Source organism: Rhinopithecus roxellana, chromosome 9 (genome assembly GCF_007565055.1).
Source record: "Rhinopithecus roxellana isolate Shanxi Qingling chromosome 9, ASM756505v1, whole genome shotgun sequence".
NCBI classification, from domain to species: domain Eukaryota; kingdom Metazoa; phylum Chordata; class Mammalia; order Primates; family Cercopithecidae; genus Rhinopithecus; species Rhinopithecus roxellana.
In genome coordinates this window covers 102,750,710-102,771,742 of record NC_044557.1, presented here as the reverse complement: position 1 = coordinate 102,771,742, position 21,033 = coordinate 102,750,710, and the positions used below count along the sequence as shown (strand labels likewise).

General features: G+C 41.5%; 1 protein-coding gene across 1 annotated transcript in view; it reads right to left on the bottom strand.

Moving 5' to 3' along the window:
• ANXA13 (annexin A13) overlaps positions 1 to 20,133 on the bottom strand; it is a 57,573-nt gene extending 37,440 nt beyond the window's left edge. Inside the window, exons 1-2 of the mRNA XM_030937499.1 lie at positions 20,119 to 20,133; positions 18,575 to 18,697 (exon numbers count right to left, since the gene is read on the bottom strand). Of these exons, the coding sequence (XP_030793359.1) occupies positions 18,575 to 18,697; positions 20,119 to 20,133 (138 nt within the window). The remainder of the gene's footprint in view (positions 1 to 18,574; positions 18,698 to 20,118) is intronic.
• Positions 20,134 to 21,033: the final 900 nt, after the last annotated feature.

Here is a 21,033-nt window from a genome sequence, read left to right as displayed (position 1 = left end):
AAATAACTTTTCAAATGCCAGAAAACAGGGAGCTAGAGAAATGTTAGCCCTTTCCCTGCCTCTTTGGGTCATTTCTTGGCTTTTTCCCTTGTGATATTTATAAGATTTCATAAAAGTGATATTCACGCAGATTTCAATTCTTCATATTTAGATTTAACAGGTTTGGAAGGTATGTATGTGACGATAGATGCACACACACGTACCATATGTAGATATATAGTTTTCTAATTCATATATGTTTGATCTCAGATGGATAGATATCTCCCAAACTTGTCAAATATTTATCTTATAATGCCCCAGCAACATCATATTTATAATAGGTGGCCACTGAAAACATAATAATAGTAAAGTTGAAGAATGTGGCTTTATTGTCAAGTAAATTTGAGTCCCAGCCCAACTGCTTATTAGCTGTGTGACTTTGGGCAAGTTACAGAACCTCTCTGTGCTGTACTTTCTTCATGGTTGTAAGGGAGATGGCTGCGCTCTAGTCGGCAGTAGACCAAGGCGACTTTCCGAGGCAGCATGTCTCCGTGGGTTTGGAGTGCAGACGCACAACTCCACACGTTATGTAACCATGCCACGTGAGGCGCATTAAGTAACCACTCACATGTGCTCGTGCTTGGCTCGGAGCCATTATTGTCTGTAAAAGGTACAATTACGCTGCTAATGCTGTACCTATGGCTTGGGGCTCATGCCCAGGCTCACACCCAGGCTCGCTTGCACCCAGAGAAAGAGTGAAACCCTGTTGAAACTCCCTGCGATTCCTCGAGTGTTTTTCCAGCTAACTGCCACCCCACTGACTTTTTTCGGATCTCAGTTAGAACCTAACAATGGTAAATGGGGATAATAATAGTGCCTACCACGTAAGGTTCCTGGAGGAATTCAAGTTATTCATGCCAAGCATCTAAAACAAGCCCAGCTGACAGCACGGTCTTAGTAATTGCAAACAATTGATATTTGTTGAAGGCAAATCAGCAATAAACTTTCCAGAATATTTCAAACCCCTTTCCTGCTTGAGGAGTTTTCACCTTGTAAATGGCACTCTAAAGATCAATTTCTCATTGGTCACCTGCAGCTTGGATCTGAAGTTCCAGACATATATTTTACACCAGGCAGTCACGCTGTGGAGTCCAGGTGGCCTGGCATGATGTCCCAGCGTTACACCTTGTTAGCTGTCTCCTTTGACGAGTGTGATAATTCACACCTCATTGGGTGTGAGACTCTCCGTGGGATACCACTCTGGTGAGGTGCTGGCCATCGTGCCTGGACCTCGGGTCCAAAATGGAAGCAAGTGCTGTCAGCTCTATGAAAGGCACTGCCTGGTGCGTGAGTAAGGCAGCCCTGGTGCTGGGCGGACTTCCTCTTTGGTTTTTTCTTCCTTCTAGTAGGTCTACATGTCCTTCTCTGTGTATCTACGTTCCTGTGTTCACTCCTCTAAAACAAGGACATGAATGATCCATTTTTCTCAAAGGAGGAAGCATAGAAAATAAACTGAGATGCTCTGATCCTAGGAAGCGGTGTCACCTTGGCAGAAAGAATGCAGAAAACACCCACGCTGAGAAATGACTCAGGGATGTTCCTGCTGCAGCAGACCAGATTGCCCAGGAGGGAGGTCAGCTCTTCTGAATCAAGATTCTGATACCCCCAGCCAGAAGAACCAGAATGGAAAAACAGATGCCTCATCAAATGCCTTCTGTCCCAGTCCAATTCAAGGAAGTCTTAACTCTTATAATAGAAATGGAACATTCTAGGAACATCTTCCAGGTCGCAGCAAACTCTGGGGATGGAATGTGTGAAGGAGTTTGCTGAGGGATATGATTTGCAAATTGGTTGCTCTGTGTATTATATAGTAACCAGCATCTTCCAGAACACAGCCAGAAATACACTCATTTAAGTACATTCATACTTGTCAGTCCTTGTGTCCTGATTTTCTACTTCAATAGCTTCAAGGCTGGACAATAAGAATAGATTGTCTCATGAGAGGCATGTGAATTAATTAAGAAGAAATACGTTGCAGGCAAATTAGACTCTGAATTATTTTTCTCTCTCTTTCTTCTTCTTTCTTCTCCTCTTCTTTCCTCCCTTATCTTCCTTGAACAAACAAGTATTAAAATCTATTGTATGCTAAGCACTACCCCAGTTGAGGTGGACTCCATGATCTATGAAGCATAGTCCCTGTTTGAGGGAAATAAACATGTAAATGACACATGACAATTGCATTATGATACAGTAAGCACTTCTGGGTGCAAATAGCTGAGAGGAGAAAGGAATTTTTATGGAAGAGTTGACATTAGTGCTGGTTCTCAAAGGGCAGTAGGAATTAGGCAAGCAATTAAATAAAGACAGAGGTGGAGGTGGAAGGAAGACATGCCAGGGAGAGACAACAGCCTGATGCTTTGGGAATCTGTGTACTTGTGTGCTTACTATGACCTATCAGTGTGCTAACATGATTGCATCTAATCATGACATAATAGTCCACATAGTGTGGACTTGGGAGTCAGACCTACTCTGTTCAATTGCTGTTTTGCCCTTTGCTGGTTGTACCACCTTGGGTAAGCCGATTCACGTCTCTGAGCCTTAGTTGTCTCATCTTTAAAGTGGAGATGCGCCTGCCCATGGGGTGGTATGAGGTGTAGATGTATTCATGTTTGGGATGTAGTAGCACAGTACTGGATTACAGTAAGCACTCAGGTGGTGGCACGTAGGAGGTGGGATGCTGGGTGACATAGGATGTAAGGGTCATTTGTAAACTCTGAAAGTACTATCAAAATGCAATGGGAGTGGTATTTGTACTGTTTAATATTTCCTGTACAGTTCCTCAGAAGCCTTGGCTGGCTGCACTCTGCTCAGTAAATATTTGACAATGGTTACTTGATTATCTGGGCTGTGAGCCAGGAGGGCCCCTGGGAAGAGCCAGGGAGCAGAGGGCAGAGGGCTCGCTGTACACTGATCTACAGAGAGCTGCTGTTTGAGCTGGCATGAAATGAGATTAAATACCAGGGCCAAGATTAGAACCAGGTAGTGGCCTGGGCTTGTTAAGCACGAGCAAAATGGAGGCAAGTGAAGGGGGTGCTGGAGAGAGCACACCTGACTCCTCAGTTTAAGCTGTTACCATTGCCACTGTTGGTTAATGCCACCTTGCACCAATATTGGTGATTCTGATTAAGCTGGCCTTGTATAGTTTTTTTTTTCAAAATCCCTGAAAAATATTTTAAACATCTTTACTGAGGTATAATTGCTGTAAAATATATTGTATATTTAATTATACAATTTAGTGAATTTGGACATAGGCATACTCTCACAACACCATCACCACCATCAAGGTAATAAATATTTCATCAGCTATGAAAATCTCCTTGTGTCCCCTTGTGTGTGTGTGTGTTGAGAACATTTAACTTGACATCAACCCATTAAACAAATAATAATTTGTATCTAAAAAATTTTGTAGCAAGAGGGACTCACTATGTTGCCCAGTCTGGTCTTGAACTCCTGACCTCAAGCAATCCTCCTGCCTCATGCAATCCTTCAGTCTTGGCCTCCGTAAGTGTTAGGATTACAGGCATGAGCCACTGCACTTGACCTTAACAATTTTTTAAGTGCATAATAAAGTATAGGGTACAATTTGCTGTACCCCAGATCTCTAGAGTGAATTCATCTTGCATAACCAAAACTTTGTACCAGTTGAAGAGTATTCATTTCCCCTCCCTCTGGCCCCCAGTAAGTACAGTTCTATTCTTTACTTCTATGAGTTTGACTGTTTTAGGTACCTCATGTAAGTAGAATTATGCAGTATTTATTTTTCTGGCTTATTTCACGTAGCATAATGTTCTCCAGGTTTGTTCAAGTTGTCACAAATGGCAGAATTTCCTTCCTTTTTGAGGCTGAATAATATTTCGTTGTAAACTTGCCTTGTATAGATCTTAAGAACACTACAGAGTTAGGGAAACTGAGTCCAGTTTGGGGAAGGGTCTTCTTTGAGGTCACACAAGTTCTACCTCCTTTCTCACAGACATCTACCTTTGAACCAGGCATGGGGCTATTTTTCCCTCCATATCTTTTCCAAGGCTGTTTTCCCATCTGAAAGATGGTAACAATAGTACCCACCTCGTATGGGTTGTTAGGAGAATATGGATCAAGAGCGTTTGGCAGGATATTCAACACGTGGCGAGTGCTGAGTGTTATTTTTATTCCTTTCTTCCATCTTGACCTGATTCCTGTTGAGTGTTGAGTGAGTCCTTTGCATGGTGCTTTGTGTAGTGCCTTTAAAATTGGAAGTTTACTATAGGAAGCTCAAAATGTCTGTTTACATAAGCTTGTCCTAAATTAGAAATCACTTTGTACTCATAGATAAAGAGTAGCAGGGGCTAAAGGTCGAGGAGAGATGTATGGGAGGAAAACTCCAAATTGAGAATGACAGCAAAATATAGAGCACTTAATATGTGCCAGGCGTGGGTCCAGACAGTTTACAAATAACAACGCATTTAATTCTCCCAGCAACCTTATGGGGTAGGTATTATTACCTCCTATTCTGCAGATGAGAAAAACCAAGGCACACAAGTATGATGAGATAAGGATTCAAACCCATGCAGTCTGGATTCAGAAACTCTACTATTGACTTCTCATTAATCGATTTTGGGGGTTATTGTCTAAATAATTATTTTTTAAAAAATTAAATAATAGAAAAGCTCGGCCAGGTAGGGTGGCTCATGCCCGTAATTCCAGCACTTTGGGAAGCCGAGGTAGGAGGATTGCTTGAGACCAGGAGTTTAAGACCAGCCTGGGCAACATAATGAGACCCTGTCTCTACAAAAATTTTAAAAATTTAACTTGGTATGGTGGTATGTGCCTGTAGTCCCAGCTACTTGGGAGGCGGAGGCTGAAGCAGGAGAATAATTGAGGCCAGGAAGTGGAGGTTGCAGTGAGCCATGGTTGCGCTACTGCACTCCAGCCTGGGTGACAGAGCGAGACCCCGTCTCAGAAAGAGAGAGAGAGAGAGAGGAAGGAAGGAAGGGAGGGAGGGAGGGAAGGAAGGAAGGAAGGAAGGAAGGAAGGAAGGAAGGAAGGAAGGAGGGAGGGAGGGAGGGAGGGAGGGAGGGAGGGAGGGAGGAGGAAGAAAGAGAGAGAGGAAGAAAGAGAGAGAGAAAGAAAGAAAGGGAAGAAGGGAAGGGAAGGGAAGAAGGGAAGGGAGGGGGAATGGAGGAAGGGAGGAAGGGAGGGAGGAAGGAAGGAAGAAAGGAAGAAAGAGAGAGAAAGAAAGAAAAGCTCAGTTCAACTCTTAGAATGATAGTCTTTTACAGAAACACTAGTTGATACCTGAGACTTGTCCAGTGACCAGGGAAGCCAAGAACCTCTTGCATGACTGTCAGATCAATAAATATTCTTGATGATGAGAAAATAGAAAGTAAAATGAAAATGAAGTCACAACTATTTGCAAGGCAAAACAGACAGCCATCTCCCAGTGAGCAAAGTATGTATGCAGGAGAGGCACTATTGTCAAATTCTGCTCCCAATATTCCTTCCTATGCTAATGGAATCATGTTTTCTGCCTCTCATTTGTAAACTGGGACCAATACCTGCCCACCCTGAAGAATCTCAGGAAGATTAAATAAGACAATGTCAGAATGCTGGACAGGGAGGTTTCATTATGATGAGTCAGGACTTGCAGGGGAGGAAGTGGCCCTTCTGCCCTTAGAAAACTTCTTCCTTCTCCTCTCCTCCTCATTTCACACCCAGTCTTCCAGTTCTCCCTTTCCTAAAGTATCTTTCCCTTCAAGTAGAGGAGGGATCATAGCTAAAGGACTATAGTGTGCCAGGGGGCTGAATTTTAGCAGACACATTTTGGAGACTGAAAAGACATGAAGCCAGTGGGACAGCCAAGGTTTCCAATATGCTTACTTCTTATGGGTGCCTGCTTTCTGGCTGGATAAATTGCCAAATATATTTATAGGTAAAATATCACTTCTCCTTGCTTGACAGAATCTATGCAAATGGATTGCTGAGTTGTTTGATTCCCAACAGGTCCATCAGTGTGAGGCAGGGGCGGAAAAAGGGGGGATGCTGCAAGTGGATTCCTCCCTGTAACTTCCTGAGTCTTCGGAGGACCAAAGAAACTTGAGATTGACAGCACAGAGCCTCGTGACCCTCCTTTTTTTTTTAAAAAAAAACACTTGGTTTCCATTGATTCCATTGGCAACAGTGGAGAATGTTTCTACTTAAGCAAATAAGCTGGAGCCTCCCCTTTCTGAAACTATTCCTGATCCTCTCGGGAAGAATCGAATTCTTCCAGTGGTGTGCTGAAGCTAAACTGTTGGATTGCCCAGGACAGAGGGGTTCCCTGGAATGTGGGTCTTTAAGTGCTAAAACTGGGACAGTTCCAGGTAAACCAGGATGGTTGGCTGTGCTAGCTGGAGCTGACTTTACAAGCTGGCAAGAGCCAATTGTGTGATCTCTTCCCAATTCTGCTCAGCGAGATCATGCCAGTAACTTGAAATCAGTCACGGTGAAAGTATTTACACCATGGAAATTGGCAAGCACCACAAATTAGGTTTTTGTTTTCTCCTAGAGAGCTGGAGGTGAGACATTTTCTAGCATACCACTGACTTTCTCTTTTGTGCTACACTCCATTCTAGAGTCTTCAATCAGATCATTTTACAGGTACATTATCATGCTTTTTTATTAGTCTATTTCCTTCCCTAGACTGTAAGCCTTTTGGAGGCTAGGTCTATGTCATGTTCATTCTCATATCCCCAGCACCTAGCACAATGCCTGACACATTGTAAGTACTTGGTAAATGGTCTCTTCCTTTCCATGGGAGGAGGAATCTTCTTCCTTTGTATGTTACAGAATACAATGAATGCCTTTCCCTTTGCATCCTTGTCTTGCACCCAGTTTGTATTAATGTCAGAGTCAGTGGCAGTAGTAGGGACAGAAGAATGGAACAGGAAACTTATTTGGCTGGAAATCTTGAGCTGAGAATAGTGTCAAGCCTTCTAGGGTGATGAAGCAGAGAGAATGAAAAGAGGAATAGTAGATTTAACCAAGGTGTCTGGGAGGGCTCAATCATACCTCAGCTGGAGAAATAACGGGAATCACAAATGAAAGTGAAGTCCTAAGACCTTCGGGTGTGAAACAGTTTGAGCTGAATAGAGTTTGGGGCTCTTAGAATTCAATACCAAATGGAGGAAATAATGGACTCTGAGGAAGGTGACCTGGCCGAGATATGGATTAGTAGCCTTTCAACCCTGGTTGCACTCAAAATCATTTGGGCTCCCAGTCTAATCCTACGAAATCAGAATCTGAGGTATAGTGGTATATCAGGTATAAGTATTTCTAAAACTCCCCAGACAATTCTAACAAACAGCCAGGGTTGAGAACCATTAGTCTGAGAAAAATTAGAAACTTTCCCCATTGACATCCCAGTAAAGGAGGAAGACAACTTAGAAATGTGCTGAGGGTTTGCACAAGTAAGAAATCCTTGACCTTATCCAAGATGCTAAAGATAAAGGGAAGAGGTTTAGGATGAAATCTTAAAGTGAAAATTCAACCCAGGTTTTTCCAAATGGGTGACATGGAACGTTAAAGCCATTGGACCTCCAACTAGGAAAGGAACTCCTTTTAAAATTCTCTCCCAACTCTTCTGATTAAGTCTTTGCTTGGTGATAGTGGGTCTTTCACACTCATCTAATCCAGGGGTTGGCAAACTGCAGACTGAGGGCCATATCTGGCCCATTACTTATTTTTGTAAATAAAGTTTTATTGGAACACAACCAACCCATTCATTTACATTTGGTCTATGGCTTCTTTGCATTACAATGGCAGAGTTACCTACTTGCACCAGAGGTTCTGTGGCCCACAAAGCCTCATTATTTACTTTGTGGACTCCCACTGTATCCCATGTAGACCATGTAGACAGGTCCTTTTTTAGTCAGAGAATAGGACCTTACCCTTCAACTGGCAATATCAAATTTAGTTAGCATTTAATACATTCTTTTTGCTTTCATTTAGTTATCTACATTTATGTCAATTGATATTAATTTTCCATTTATGGTATCAGTATAAAATTCCCTTTTAAGATCAATTAATTTATATTAAAAAATGAGTATTTAAAATAATTAACAGAGTAATTAGTAGAAGAGGTGACCCACGTATTTGGCAACAATCATGAAGTTTGTACTTAAATCTGAAGTTTGGGAGACATTTAATGTATCCAATCCCCTCATTTACAAATAAAGAAACTGAAGCCTGGTTGTTAAGTCACCTGCCCAGGGTCACCTTATGGAAACACCCATCTCCTCTCTCTCTCAGAACAATGTTCTTTTACCTCTAACTGGTTACTCATTTGCACTTTGAAGCCAATTAGTACGAATGCGAATTATTGTATTTTTAACGTTCATAAATTCAGAGCCAGAAAATATCCTGGTAACATTTCCACAGACATGGTAAGTAGAGATTGATGGGCAATTTGAAACAAAATAGAGGGGCCATTCACATCTGAAGCATGAATCTTGGGTGATCAGTGACATATGGGTTTCATTAAGGCGATTGCTTCTTGGGCATGATTTCCTTGGAACAATAAATTTGATTTTTAAAAAGCCTTACTTTTTTTTTTTTTTTAAATTAAAATCCACTTAATTGCTTGCCAGAGCAAAAAGTAAAACTACCCAACAGAAAAATATATATTTGGCAGTATAACCTGTTGGGTATATTGAAGCACAGTTTGAATAAGAATATTTGGTATTTCATCATGTAGTTACTGCTGTTTTCATTAGGATTCTCCATGACCTCACACCAACTAAAAGCAAGCTAATTCCTTCATGCCTAGAACCTCTTCCCACATTAGAGGTTTATTCATCTGTGGGGGTTGATCAGAGAGCTGTTGGGAAAGTGTGTTAGGGAACTTGAGCTCTGCCCACCGTAGTAGAGTGCTAGAATGTTACAGAATTGTTCATTGCTGTTGATACCTCCTTTCCAAGATGCAGTGTTACAGTGACATGCATGATGACTAAGTGTTTGGCTATCACTCTAAAGGGGCAGAAATATTTGTATCATTTGACAAATAAAACTCAAACTAGAAAAACATCCATTTGGATCACAGCTCAACATGATTTGCTTACATATGCTGACTGTATGTTCTGAAAAATGAGTGTAATTCTTTAGATTAAAACATGACCTTTCTCTTACATTTGGGATTGCTTCCAGTGTTGGCATTTCAATGCCTTTTAACGAAAATTGGTATAGTTAGGTCATTTTACAGAAAGACAAGCTTCCTTAGGCTATGCCATCTGGGTTACACGTGTTGATGTGATATCTATTTACCTATCAAAGGTGAGTGCAGGGCTGGGTCGGAGCTAGGAGACCTGACTTGAAGGCCCTTCAATATGTTGTGCCTTAAAGTGGTAGGCACCATTGTACCCCAAGGTACTGATGGTATACTCAGGAGTGTAAACAATGTGGTCATCCTGCCATGCACTGAGCTCTGGTATAGGGAGTCCAAGTGGGGTACTACACCCAACCAGAGGAGAGGTGAGCCAATCAGCTCCTGATGGTTCCAGCCCACGTCTTTCCACGGGAGCACTGCTCATCTAGGCAGGAAATCCAGCAGCCCAGCAGCCTTGTTACTGACGGTTTCTGCAGTGAAACCCTTCTCACTCTGGTATAAGAACTACTATTTGATCCAGCAATCTCACTACTGGGTATCTACCTAGAGGAAAAGGAGTCGTTATACGAAAAAGATACTTGCACATGCATATTAATAGCAGCACAATTTGCAATTGCAAAAATGCAGAACCAACCCAAATGCCCATCAATCAATGAGTGGATAAAGAAGCTGTGGTATATATATACACAATAGAATACTACTTAGCCATAAAAAGGAATGAATTAATGGCATTTGCAGCAACCTGGATGGGATTGGAGAATACTATTCTAAGTGAAGTAACTCAGGAATGGAAAACCAAACATCATATGTTCTCACTCTTAAGTGGGAGCTAAGCTATGAAGATGCAAAGGCATAAGAATGGTACAGTGGATTTTTGAGACTTGGAGGAAAGGGTGGGAGAGGGTGAGGAATAAAAAACTACCAATAGGGTTCAGTGTATACTGCTCGGGTGATGGGTGCACTGAAATCTCACAAATGACCACTGAAGAACTTACTCATGTAACCAAATACCACCTGCTCCCCCAAAACTTACTCATGTAACCAAATACCACCTGTTCCCCCAAAACCCACGGAAATAAAGAATTTTTAAAAAAGAAGAAGAAGAAGTTACTCATGGGCTAACAGTTTTGAGAAAAACTGCTGCCTCTTGGCTGCTGCTGTCATCAACAGGAGGACAAGGGTCAATCTTCAAGAGAAGTTGACTTTTCCCTGTTATAAGAGAAGAAATCAGTGTAGGGACGTGCCTGGGCCAGAAGGGCAGGAATGGTGATTTCTGGTGGCGAACCAGAGACATAAAGACACTCTGAGGACATTTGCCCTGGAGCCTTGTTTTCCTATTTAAGCGGTGGTTCTCAGTCAATCAGGAGCGATTTTTGTCTCCCAGGAGACAATTGGCAATGTCTGGAGACACTTTCAGTTGGCACGAGTAGGGGAGTATTACTGGAATATCTAGTGATAGAGGCCAGGATTCTGCTAAACATCCTACAATAATGCATAGAACAGACAGCACCGTCTCCCCCACCACCCCGCCACACACACACAAATAATTACCTGGGCCCAAATGTCAGCAGTGCCAAGGACTAATGTGCCAAGGGTCTACAACCCTGGCCAAATAGTTGTAACAATTCCGTCAACGGATCTCTTTAAAAAGTGTGGAGAAGGCCAAGCCTCTGGTGGTAGATGGCACTCAGGTACTGACTAAAGCAAGGACTCCAGTCACCAAGGGCAAATTGCTGTGGTAACTTAAAAGGGAAGAATAGAAATGGACCATGATGTCTTACTTTCTTTAATTTTTTTGCAAAGTAACCCAGATGACAAATCTGAAAGATGAGTGCTGGGATAAGGTAACTAGGAGGAAGAGTGTGAGCTGAGATCAGTTCAAAGTGAGAAACCTGTTGTCACCTCCTGCTTCTTTGTCTGCATCAAGATTGTTGTGAACATCCCAGCCTACACTGGCAGGGTGATGTGGCCAAGTGACATCTCTCTGTTGACTCATTCTTAGGGGCCCTTGAGTGCTGTGTTGGGCTGGAGAACTTGGAGTTTCTAGTAGAAGTGGAATAACATTCATTATCTGGAAATAAGATTTTATGTCCTGGGGAAAATGACTGTCTGCTTTGAGGTTGTCCACAGATTGTTTGGGGAGTTGGAGACCTCTGAAGAGTGCTAAACTTCCAGATATCCAATTACTGCTGTATTGCATCAACAAAAGAGAACTTGGAGGATAAAGTGGTTGTGGGGAGATGATGGCTATTTCTCAACCGTGAAAGGAACCATGCCTTCAGGAGTTATGAAAAATGAAGCACGTTTCTCATTAGAAAAGAATGATCCATTTCCTTCTTATGTTGCCAAAGTTTGTCTTTTGCCAATTCAGTAAGAGTATGAACTTGGGATTCATTACTTGCAGGAAAAAAGGTAGCAAGTATACTCTGGAATCCTCAAGAGTTAATGATAAGTGGGCAGATTGGAATTGAAAAGTGAGAATATTGGGGGCTGAGCGGGGCCTTCATGGCATCAAATGTGCTGTCTGGCAGGATGCAATCAACAGTATGTGGACAAGTTCTGATTTGCTGAAAAGGAAACAAGGGGAAATAGCTAAATTTGCTTTGAGCAAATTTCTCTCTCAGTCAGTATCAAAACAATGAGTGTTATTCTTTCCCCTGGTAGAAGAGTTTATACATTGGATCCAAAAAAATTAATTCTTTTAGTTAATTAATTAATTTTTTAATCTATTAATTCTTTCTTTAAAATTCTCTTAAACATTTTTATCTTCCTTTTCATTCCTACCACTACCATCCAAGTCCCCATTGTTTGGAAAGAGAATTATTTTTCTCCCTTTCTTTCTGATCTTCAAGTTTGCATCCTCTTTCTATTTCAGTCCATCTAGTAGTATTAGTATTAGTAGTGGTAGTAGTAATAGCAGTAGTAATATTAATAAACATAATAGTTATAAGAAAGAGGTGATGATAAAGCAATATACCCCATCCCCAAGGATAGAGCCAATCTTACTAACTATGATTATTCATGGGGTAGGTACATGACCCAAGTCAACAAGAATTCTTCCCTGACATCTTATAGATACTTAGAGGAAGAAGAGATTTTCCTTGAGGCTGCTAATCTGGAGCTATGTGAGGCCATGGAGCTCTCTTGGTGCCTGAACTATCTATGGCCATGCCTCCCTCTTACCAACCCCTTTTGCTTCCCACACCAGGAAAAGAAAAAGCTTATTTTCAGTAGGAGAGAAAGAAGCCAATGCATAGAGAGAAGAGAGAGAGAACTGAGAAGATGATTTGCTCAGCCTCAGGGATGAATTATGATTCAAGAGTCTCCTCTTCTCTGCCAGTCTTGGGTTGGGCTTTTGACCAGTTCTGGCCCATGAGATAGAAGGGGATGTCTGCTGCTTGGAGCTTTGTAGAAAGATTCTCCTCCCTGATAGGGGAGTGGTACATAAGGAAGAAGGTATTTTTTCCCTCCATCTGCTTCCTTCTTGCTTGTGACTATCCTGAGAGATCATTAACTTGAACACACGACCGTTATCTTGCACCTAGGCGGGGAGACATTGCTAATACATCCAGAGTGGCAGGACAGAAAGGCAGACATAGCTTGGGTCCCTAATGATGTACTGAACTGCTGAACCAACACTGGAATCAGCTTAATTCAGAGCTCCTGTTAGAATTGACAATTAAATGCCTTTGTTATTTAAGTCAGAGTGAGTCCTGTGCTATGCTACTTTTGATCAAACACATACTAGTTGTCCAACAAACAAACAAAAACAACTGTGAACTCATATTTCCCAAAGATATCTCAAACTCTGTAGATCCCCAAACCAAATTCAATCTGTCACTGCCTTACATCCCTGGGATGTGCCACCATCCACCTGTGCACACATACAAACTAGACAAGACACCTGGAGTCACTGTCATCTTCTTTTCCCTCACCTCCCGCATCCGCTTAGCAAGTTATGTTCATTTGACTCTGATCTGCCTTCTTCTCCCCAATTCCATTGTTGCTGTTTTAGCTGATGAGGGCGGAGCGTGGCAGAAGGTCTTCATTTCTCTCCAGGGCCACTGCTTCCCAAGTTCTTGACTTGCCTCTGGCCATGTTTCTCTCCAAGCCCTTCTCCACTAGCTTCCAGCGTGGTCTAGCTAAAAGCAGCACTCAAGTTGTTACTCCCTTGCCTGGTTCTGACTTGGGCTTCCCTATGCCTATACCTCCTCAACCCAACTCATGTCTACTCACAGCTGCAGAATTCACCTTATTTGGAAAGAGAGTCTTTGTAGATGTAATTAGTTAAGGATCTCAAAATGAAATCATCCTGGATGTAGAGTATTTCCTGAATCCAATGATTGCTGTATTAGCTCGTTTTCAAGCTGCTAATAAAGACATACCCCAGAGTGGGTAATTTATAAAGGAAAGAGGTTTAATGGACTCACAGTTCCACATGGTTGGGGAGGCTTCACAGTCATGGCAGAAGGTGAAGGGGGAGCAAAGTCACATCTTACATGGCAGCAGGGTAAGAGGGAAGCCTGGGTGGGGTGGGGAAAGGAGCAGAATGGGGGAGTTCTCCAGGCTGCATTCAGGGTGAGAAGCCTGGGGAGGAAGGCATGGTGCTAACCCGGGTTTCAATGCCATCATCTGAGCATCTCTACAGGTTGAATGGTGGGAGTTCCCCATAGTCAATGCCAAGGCATAGCCCCATCCTGGGCATGGGAAAGACTTATGCTTCAACTGTCATTCTCAAACTTGAGCATGCATCAGTTTCATGTGGAAGGCTTGTTCAGATGCAGATTGCTGGATCCCACCTCCAGAGTTTTGATTCTGTAGATCTTGGATGAGGCTCCAGAATTTGCATTCCTAACAAGATCCTAGATTATTCCAATGATGCAGGCCTGGGAGACCTCATTTGAAAACTACTGCACTAGAATACCTTACGTTAGACTCGAGGCTCTCAACTTTGGATACATTAGAATCATTTGGGGAGTTTAAAAATATACAGATGCCAGGGCCTTGCACATGAATTGGTCTGGGAATGCAAATAGATATAGGAATTTGAACTCCAACTGGGCGAAACACTCATTTGTTTAAGATTTATTTAGAAAATGTAATGAATGCATCGATGAATTTATCCAAATTTTGTTAAACATCTACCATGCTGCAGGCATTGTGTTGGTGATGGGGATATAAAAGTGAACAAAATACAGTTCTACTTTCAGGAAACCATCAGTCCAGTGTGAGGCAGGTATACAAAACAGGTGGCTCTGTTGGGCGCAGTGGCTCGCACCTGTAATCCCAGCGCTTTGGGAGGTTGAGGTTGGAGGATTGCTTGAGCCTAGGAGTTCTAGACCAGCCTGAGCAACATAAGAAGACTCTCCCCACATCTCTACAAAAAATTAAAAAGTAACTAGTCGTTGTCATGCTCGCCTGTGGTCCTAGCTACTTGGGGATATGGAGGTGCTGAGGTAGGAGAACCCCGAGAGGCTGAGGCTGCAGTGAGCAGTGATTGTGCCACTGCACTTCAGAGTGTGCAACAGAGTGAGACCTTGTCTCAAAACACAAAACAAGACAAAAAACCACATGGGAGTGGAGTAATAGTTATGCAAAGAGAACCATGAAAGCCTTAAGGAAGAGCATTCAATCCAGCTTGAGGGGTAGGGGATGGAGAAAGCTCAGGGAAAGGGGTAAAGAGATGACAAGGTGATGATTCAGTTCAACAGTTTCAGAAATCCCAATAGGTTAAACTTCTATTTGGCATAAAAAGAAGCTTTATTGAACCCAAGGCATAGTGTTAAAAATTTGTGCCTAAATCCAAATCCATGCTTGACCTCTTACTCGTAGTCCAACTAGGGACAATTTACCTAAACTCTCTTTGCCTTACTTTCCTCATATTTAAAAGGGGGACTAATGATAGTATCTCCCTGATAGGATTGTTATGAAGACCAAATGACGTAACACATGTGAAGTGCTTGGTGGCGTGAAGAACTCCAACTTTCCAGGGTCACTGTTCACACCCTCAAAATAGCTCACAGTCTACTAAGCACCTTATAAATGTCAGTTATTATCATTAACATTTCAGAAGGTCTCATTTAAACCTCCAGTTACAACCATCACCACTGAGAGTTTTAGTTTTGGTTCTTGTTGCTGTGGCTGTAGCACTGGGAGGTGGGCTTGCGCTGCTGGGACATGCAGGATTCTCTCCCCTGCACCAAGTGGCCCCAGACTCCCGTGGCTCTAGAATTCTTGTGTTGAGGTTTCATTTTGCATGTTCTTCCTTCTATCAGTGTATCTGTCCTCTGCCGACTTCTTACCACCTCCTTACAATGGCTGCTTTTTTTTTTTTTTTAATCTACCATAGACAAAATATCCAAAAGGCTAAGATTGCATAATCATACCTAAAATGTAGCTACCCTTCGCAGTACATACCTTTAAATGTAGCATACCTTTAAATGAAGAAGGTATGCTTTGGTGCATGGCATGTTTTGACATCAGAGGCCCTTTCACTTCCTCCTACACTTTTGCAGTGATGTTCTGAAGGACTAACTTTCCGGGATAAAAGATTTCCTGAGGTCAGGTGCAGTGGCTCACACCTGTAATCCCAGAACTTTGGGAGGCTGAGGTGGGAGGATCACTTGAGCCCAGGAGTTTGGGACCAGCCTGGGCAACATAGGATGACCTATCTTTACAAAAAATTAGCTGGGCATGGTGACACACACATGTAGTCCCACCTACTTGGAGGTCTGAGGTGAAAGGATTGCTCGAGCCAGGGAGGTCAAGGCTGCAGTGAGCCATGATTGTGCCACCGCACTCCAGCCTGGGCAACAGAGCAAGACCCTGTTTAAAAAAAAAAAGTAATATTTCCTGATCTTATTTATTTAAGAGGATCTTAAATAAATAAATAAATAAATAAATAAATAAATAAGGATCTTATTTATTTTGAAGAAAGATCTTTTGAAATGATTTCGACTGCTTTCTGCTAGGGTTTGACTATGGGTCTTCTGGATTTGGGATCATAGTTTCATGCAAACCCTTGGTTAAGACCACACTTATTTTAATTTCAAATTCCCAGCCATATTTTACCTGTCTCCAGAGCCTCTCTTCTTTTCTCGGGAATCTGGACCTATTTCCCCACTTGTCATGCAGCTTTTGGGTGTTCTTGGTCCACCTTCATCTGAGCTCGCCTGGTGTTCACCTGCCACAAGTCCCAAACTGTTCCCCACTGGAGACAATATTTATGTTGGCTAAACATTGGCACAAGCAAGTCATAAACTTGGCATGTTCACAAACAACGTGGCAGACCGCTGAACAGATGTTCTAACATTTACAAATCGGTTTTCAGTTATGAGCATGTGCAATGACCATCTGCCTTTGTCCCCAGTGTGCAGAGCTCTTCTTGTAAGATTAGTCATATTCTACACTTCAGTGTTTCTCAAACTCTGCTGCACATTAGAGCCACCTGGGAAGCACTTACAAACCCTGATGCCCAGGACAACCACCAGACCAATTAATTCAGACTCTAGGGCTGGGACCCACGCATCGGTGGCATTTAGAACTCCTCAGGTGATCTCAATGCAGGCAAGTTTGAGAACACGTTCCATAGTCCATTGCCTCTAAGATTTTAACGTGCCTGAAAATCACTTGACGAGTCTGTTAAAATGAGTAGATCTGAGTGGGCTGAGCGTCTGCATTTCTAACAAGTGCCCAGGCAATGTGGATGCCGCTACAAATCCAGGGACCATACTTTGAGTAGCAGGGCTGTAGTCCTTTCTAGTGCCTGTTCATTAGCCTTGCAAGTAATTTCCCAGAAATCATGAGTCCATTTGAGTTTGTGATTATTTCCACATTTATCAATGGCTCTACTAGGTCTCCCTCCCTCTGTCGTTCTGCCCATATCCTCTAGCCACACTCCCATGGTAAAGTAATCTTAATATCGATCTCACTTCTGTATTTTTCTCTAGATAGTGATTCTTGTGAAAACAACCCAGACAATAGAAAAGTCATCTAGCTAAACCTAAGCAGATTTTTCCACTGATCTGATCTTTCTCTCTGTGTACACTCTATCTGCAAAGCTCACTGGACTCAAGGACATGTCCTCCAGGATAAGGAAATTATTTGAACATTGTGTGATTTGGCGAATGATAATGACCCGGTGTCTTGGTTGCTGCTGCTCCAAATAGGTTAGTTAGCAACACTAGGTCTTCAGTTCAAAAAAATCAGTAATAGTGGCAAAAGAATTGAGGATAGCACACAAGTAATTTTCATTTCAGGATTGGTTAGGATTTCAGATGATAGCACCTTGAAAAATGCAATTTCCTGGCCAATATTCTACTGGCTCTGCAATAATAGATGTCAATTATCTATGGCCCCTGGTCTGTGGACATATTCTTGGGGGACTAAAAACTTTTCTAGGAGTCTTTCGTATTTCATGCTGATAATAACTTAAAAATTAACATAAAGCACACTAGATCATCAAGGTGACCAAGTTCTGGCTCATGATTTCAATGTCTGCATTTGTGTTTGTATTTATGATTGTTTATATGCCAAATAGTCATACTTCAATTATTGCAGGCTAATGAATAAAGAAGAGTGAACAGAGGGAGATTTAATAGAAACACCATGTGTGTGAGCTGAGAGAAGGTCCCATGGCATTACAAGGAGCCTTACAAATGAAAGTGTCTCAGTAGGTTCAATAGAGAAATATGATAAAAGAACTCAGAAGTCACATACCACACCATATTTTAGATTTGCTGATGCTCAGAAAACAAACCAAACCAAAACAAAAACCAAGTATAACTCAAAAAATCCCAGCATTATAGCCATTGGGACCATTTCATGTTGAGCACAGCCATTTAATCTCAACAAAATAACATTGTCTATTACACTATGTTGATAACATACATTTAAACAGCATTGACTTATAACACTATCATTTAATTTATGTATTTGTTTTGGTTATGTAGTTGTTTCAAAACCACCAGCATTCTAGTTTTACGTTTGTACATATTCAAGTAACTTTCTAATGCAAATAAGTTAAGCCATTACTGGGATAATGTTTTGCTCTTTAAAAGGATTTTGTATTTACCTTTTTACATATATTCTTTCCTTGTGCACACGTTAAGTTCCTTTACTATTTTCTGAAATGTCATAGTGGTCCTGGTGTAGTCTCATGCGCTTGATTTTAAGGGGTTGTTAATGAGACACTGTTGGGAACAGAAACTAAGCCCCCACAAAAGTTCGTTTTTACAATACTTGTAAATACAGTAACAAACTTTTTGCAGGGAAAAATGTCCCTGCTTGGAAGTCACGCCTGATGATTGCTGGTGGCTGGTGGAGGGTCCAACATGACAGGTCACTGGGGGCTCATATTGGCCCCAAGAGACAGCAGGGGTCATGCCTACGATGTGGAGGGAAAATAAAAGTGCTTACAGGCTGTGGGACCTCTGGCTTTCCATTCCCTGATGGGTGGCTGAGAGGCTGCACGACAACCGAGGGCTGGGTGTCCCCTTTGGACAACTGTTGACTGCCTTCTGAGAGGGTGTATGACTGGCTCTGAGGATTCAAAAAAAAATACGTAAAAATGCTGGTCCACTCCTAAAGGCCAGCTGCCCCCTGGGTTGACTTTCAAAAGACAAAATTCTCCTCCTAAGCTGTGAATGCAGAGTCCAGTGATTATTCCTGGGGTGCTCTGCATCTATCAGAAGTATTTGAAAAGTAGGTTTCAGTTTCTCTGAAAGATACACTGAATGAATGGATGGTTCATAATCTCTGCTGGTATGAAAATGCTATTTGTAGATGATACAAAAAACAATGCCTTTCCTAAGAATATATTTGTAAGTTTGTAAACATCTGAGTGCAGGTTTAATATATAGTGAAGGAAAAACCTTATAGACAAAGTAACAGGTTTCAGAAAGTTTTGGAGTTTTATTCTCTGCTCGCAGTGTGCATGAAATAGATCATTCTTGCTGTGGGAAGTTATAGCAGGTACATAAAACCTTAATAAGATTTGTATTGGAATAGCTTTAGATATACTTCAGTGTAAAAAATATTCAAGATTCAACTCTGATCTGTCTTGTGTGTAGTTGGTTCCAAAAGGTAGTGTTTTAGTCAGTTTTTAGTCATTAACAATTTATAGACACACTATTCAGGAGCCTAAACATTTCAAAAGAAATTTAAAGTATTAAGTCCCTTCCATATATCTGCATGTTTAGAAATAATACTGGAATATTTTCACCTTTCAATCCAAGTTGTATGGACTTACAGGAGTATTTACCTTGGTCTATTAGTATTTGCAACATGAACCTGTGTTTCCCACATAACTCTGAATGGGCTTAGTTTATGAAGTTTTATACAAATTTGCTACAAACTAACAGCTTTAGTTATACATTCTACAGATACATATTAACCATTTGCTCTCTGCAAGGCACTATTTACCACCTTATTTTACATACTTCCTTCTCTTTAGACCCTCTTAAGAGATTTTTGGCCAATGAGGGAAAAATATATTCCCAAAGCTTTTTTTTTTGAGACGGAGTTTTGCTCTTGTAGTCCAGGCTGGAGTGCCGGCACACAATCTCGGCTTATTGCAACCTCCGCCTCCCAGGTTCAAATGATTCTTCTGCTTCAGCCTCCTGAGTAACTGGGACTACAGGCACATGCCACCACGCCTAGCTAATTTTTTTATTTTTTTAATTTTTTTTCAGTAGAGATAGTGTTTCATCATGTTGGCCAGGCTGGTCTCAAACTCCTGACCTCAAGTGATCCGCCAGCCTTGGCCTCCCGAAGTGCTGGGAGTACAGGCGTGAGCCACCACCTCAATACATTTTAAAAGCATGGTATGCTGTTGCTAAAACCAATATTAAAGGGTAATCATAGTGATAAAGTATACAAGTATCAGTCATGATTTTGTACTTTAAATTCTTCCACATGCTAACCAAAATTAAAATCAATTCCCAAAGGCAATGAGTACTTACATGATGATTGCCCATTTTCCTTTTTCCGAGATGGTTTTTCTGTATTTCATTAAGAGATCAGTCCTCCTACAGACAAAGTTTACACCGGTTTTCCTCCAGGCATATCTCTTGTGTTTAATAAGTAACTTTTGGCACTGAATTTGAATACATTGTTGGGGATGGGCAGGGAGTGGCTCTAGCTACAGATGAACTTAGACTGCCCAAGTTTCCTTGGTACCCATGTTTTTAAAATAATGTACTTCTTAATAAATAAAGTTTAGGCTTTTAAAGTTGAATAGCTTCTTCCCACCTAAAAGACTAAACCTACCTCACTTCTGAATTGTTGAGTTATTCTCTCATATTCTGGGTGTTCATTTTAAATAGCATGCCTTTTAATAATGAAAGCATTAACCAAATAGAAAAATCTTACTATTTTTACTAACATTGTTATTATTATTACAGAGAATTTTTTGAAGGCTATACTGCATTACACTAGATCATTTTTAAAATTTTACTTAGTTTTGAATTTAAAAAGCAGTATGTGCAGATGGTAAATTTGTTTTTAATAGAACAAAAACGTCCCGTGAAAAGTCAGCCTACTGACCTTATTCCTTCCCCCAGAGGTTTTCTGTGAGTCCTTCCAGAAGTGGTCCATGCATATTCAGCTATGTCCATCTGTCGGTCTGTCTAGTTACCTACTTCTCTGTTTATCTTTATCCAACTTGTCTTTTCTCCCTCGCCAAATGGGTTTGTACAATGTATTCTGTTCCATGCCTTGCATGTTTCTTTTCTTTCCCTTTTTTTCTGAGAAGGTTATTACACCATGTTTCTTTTCTTTCTTTTTTTTTTTTTTTTTGAGATGGAGTCTTGCTGTGTCGCCCAGGCTGGAGTGCAGTGGCGCGATCTCAGCTCACTGCAAACTCCGCCTCCCGGGTT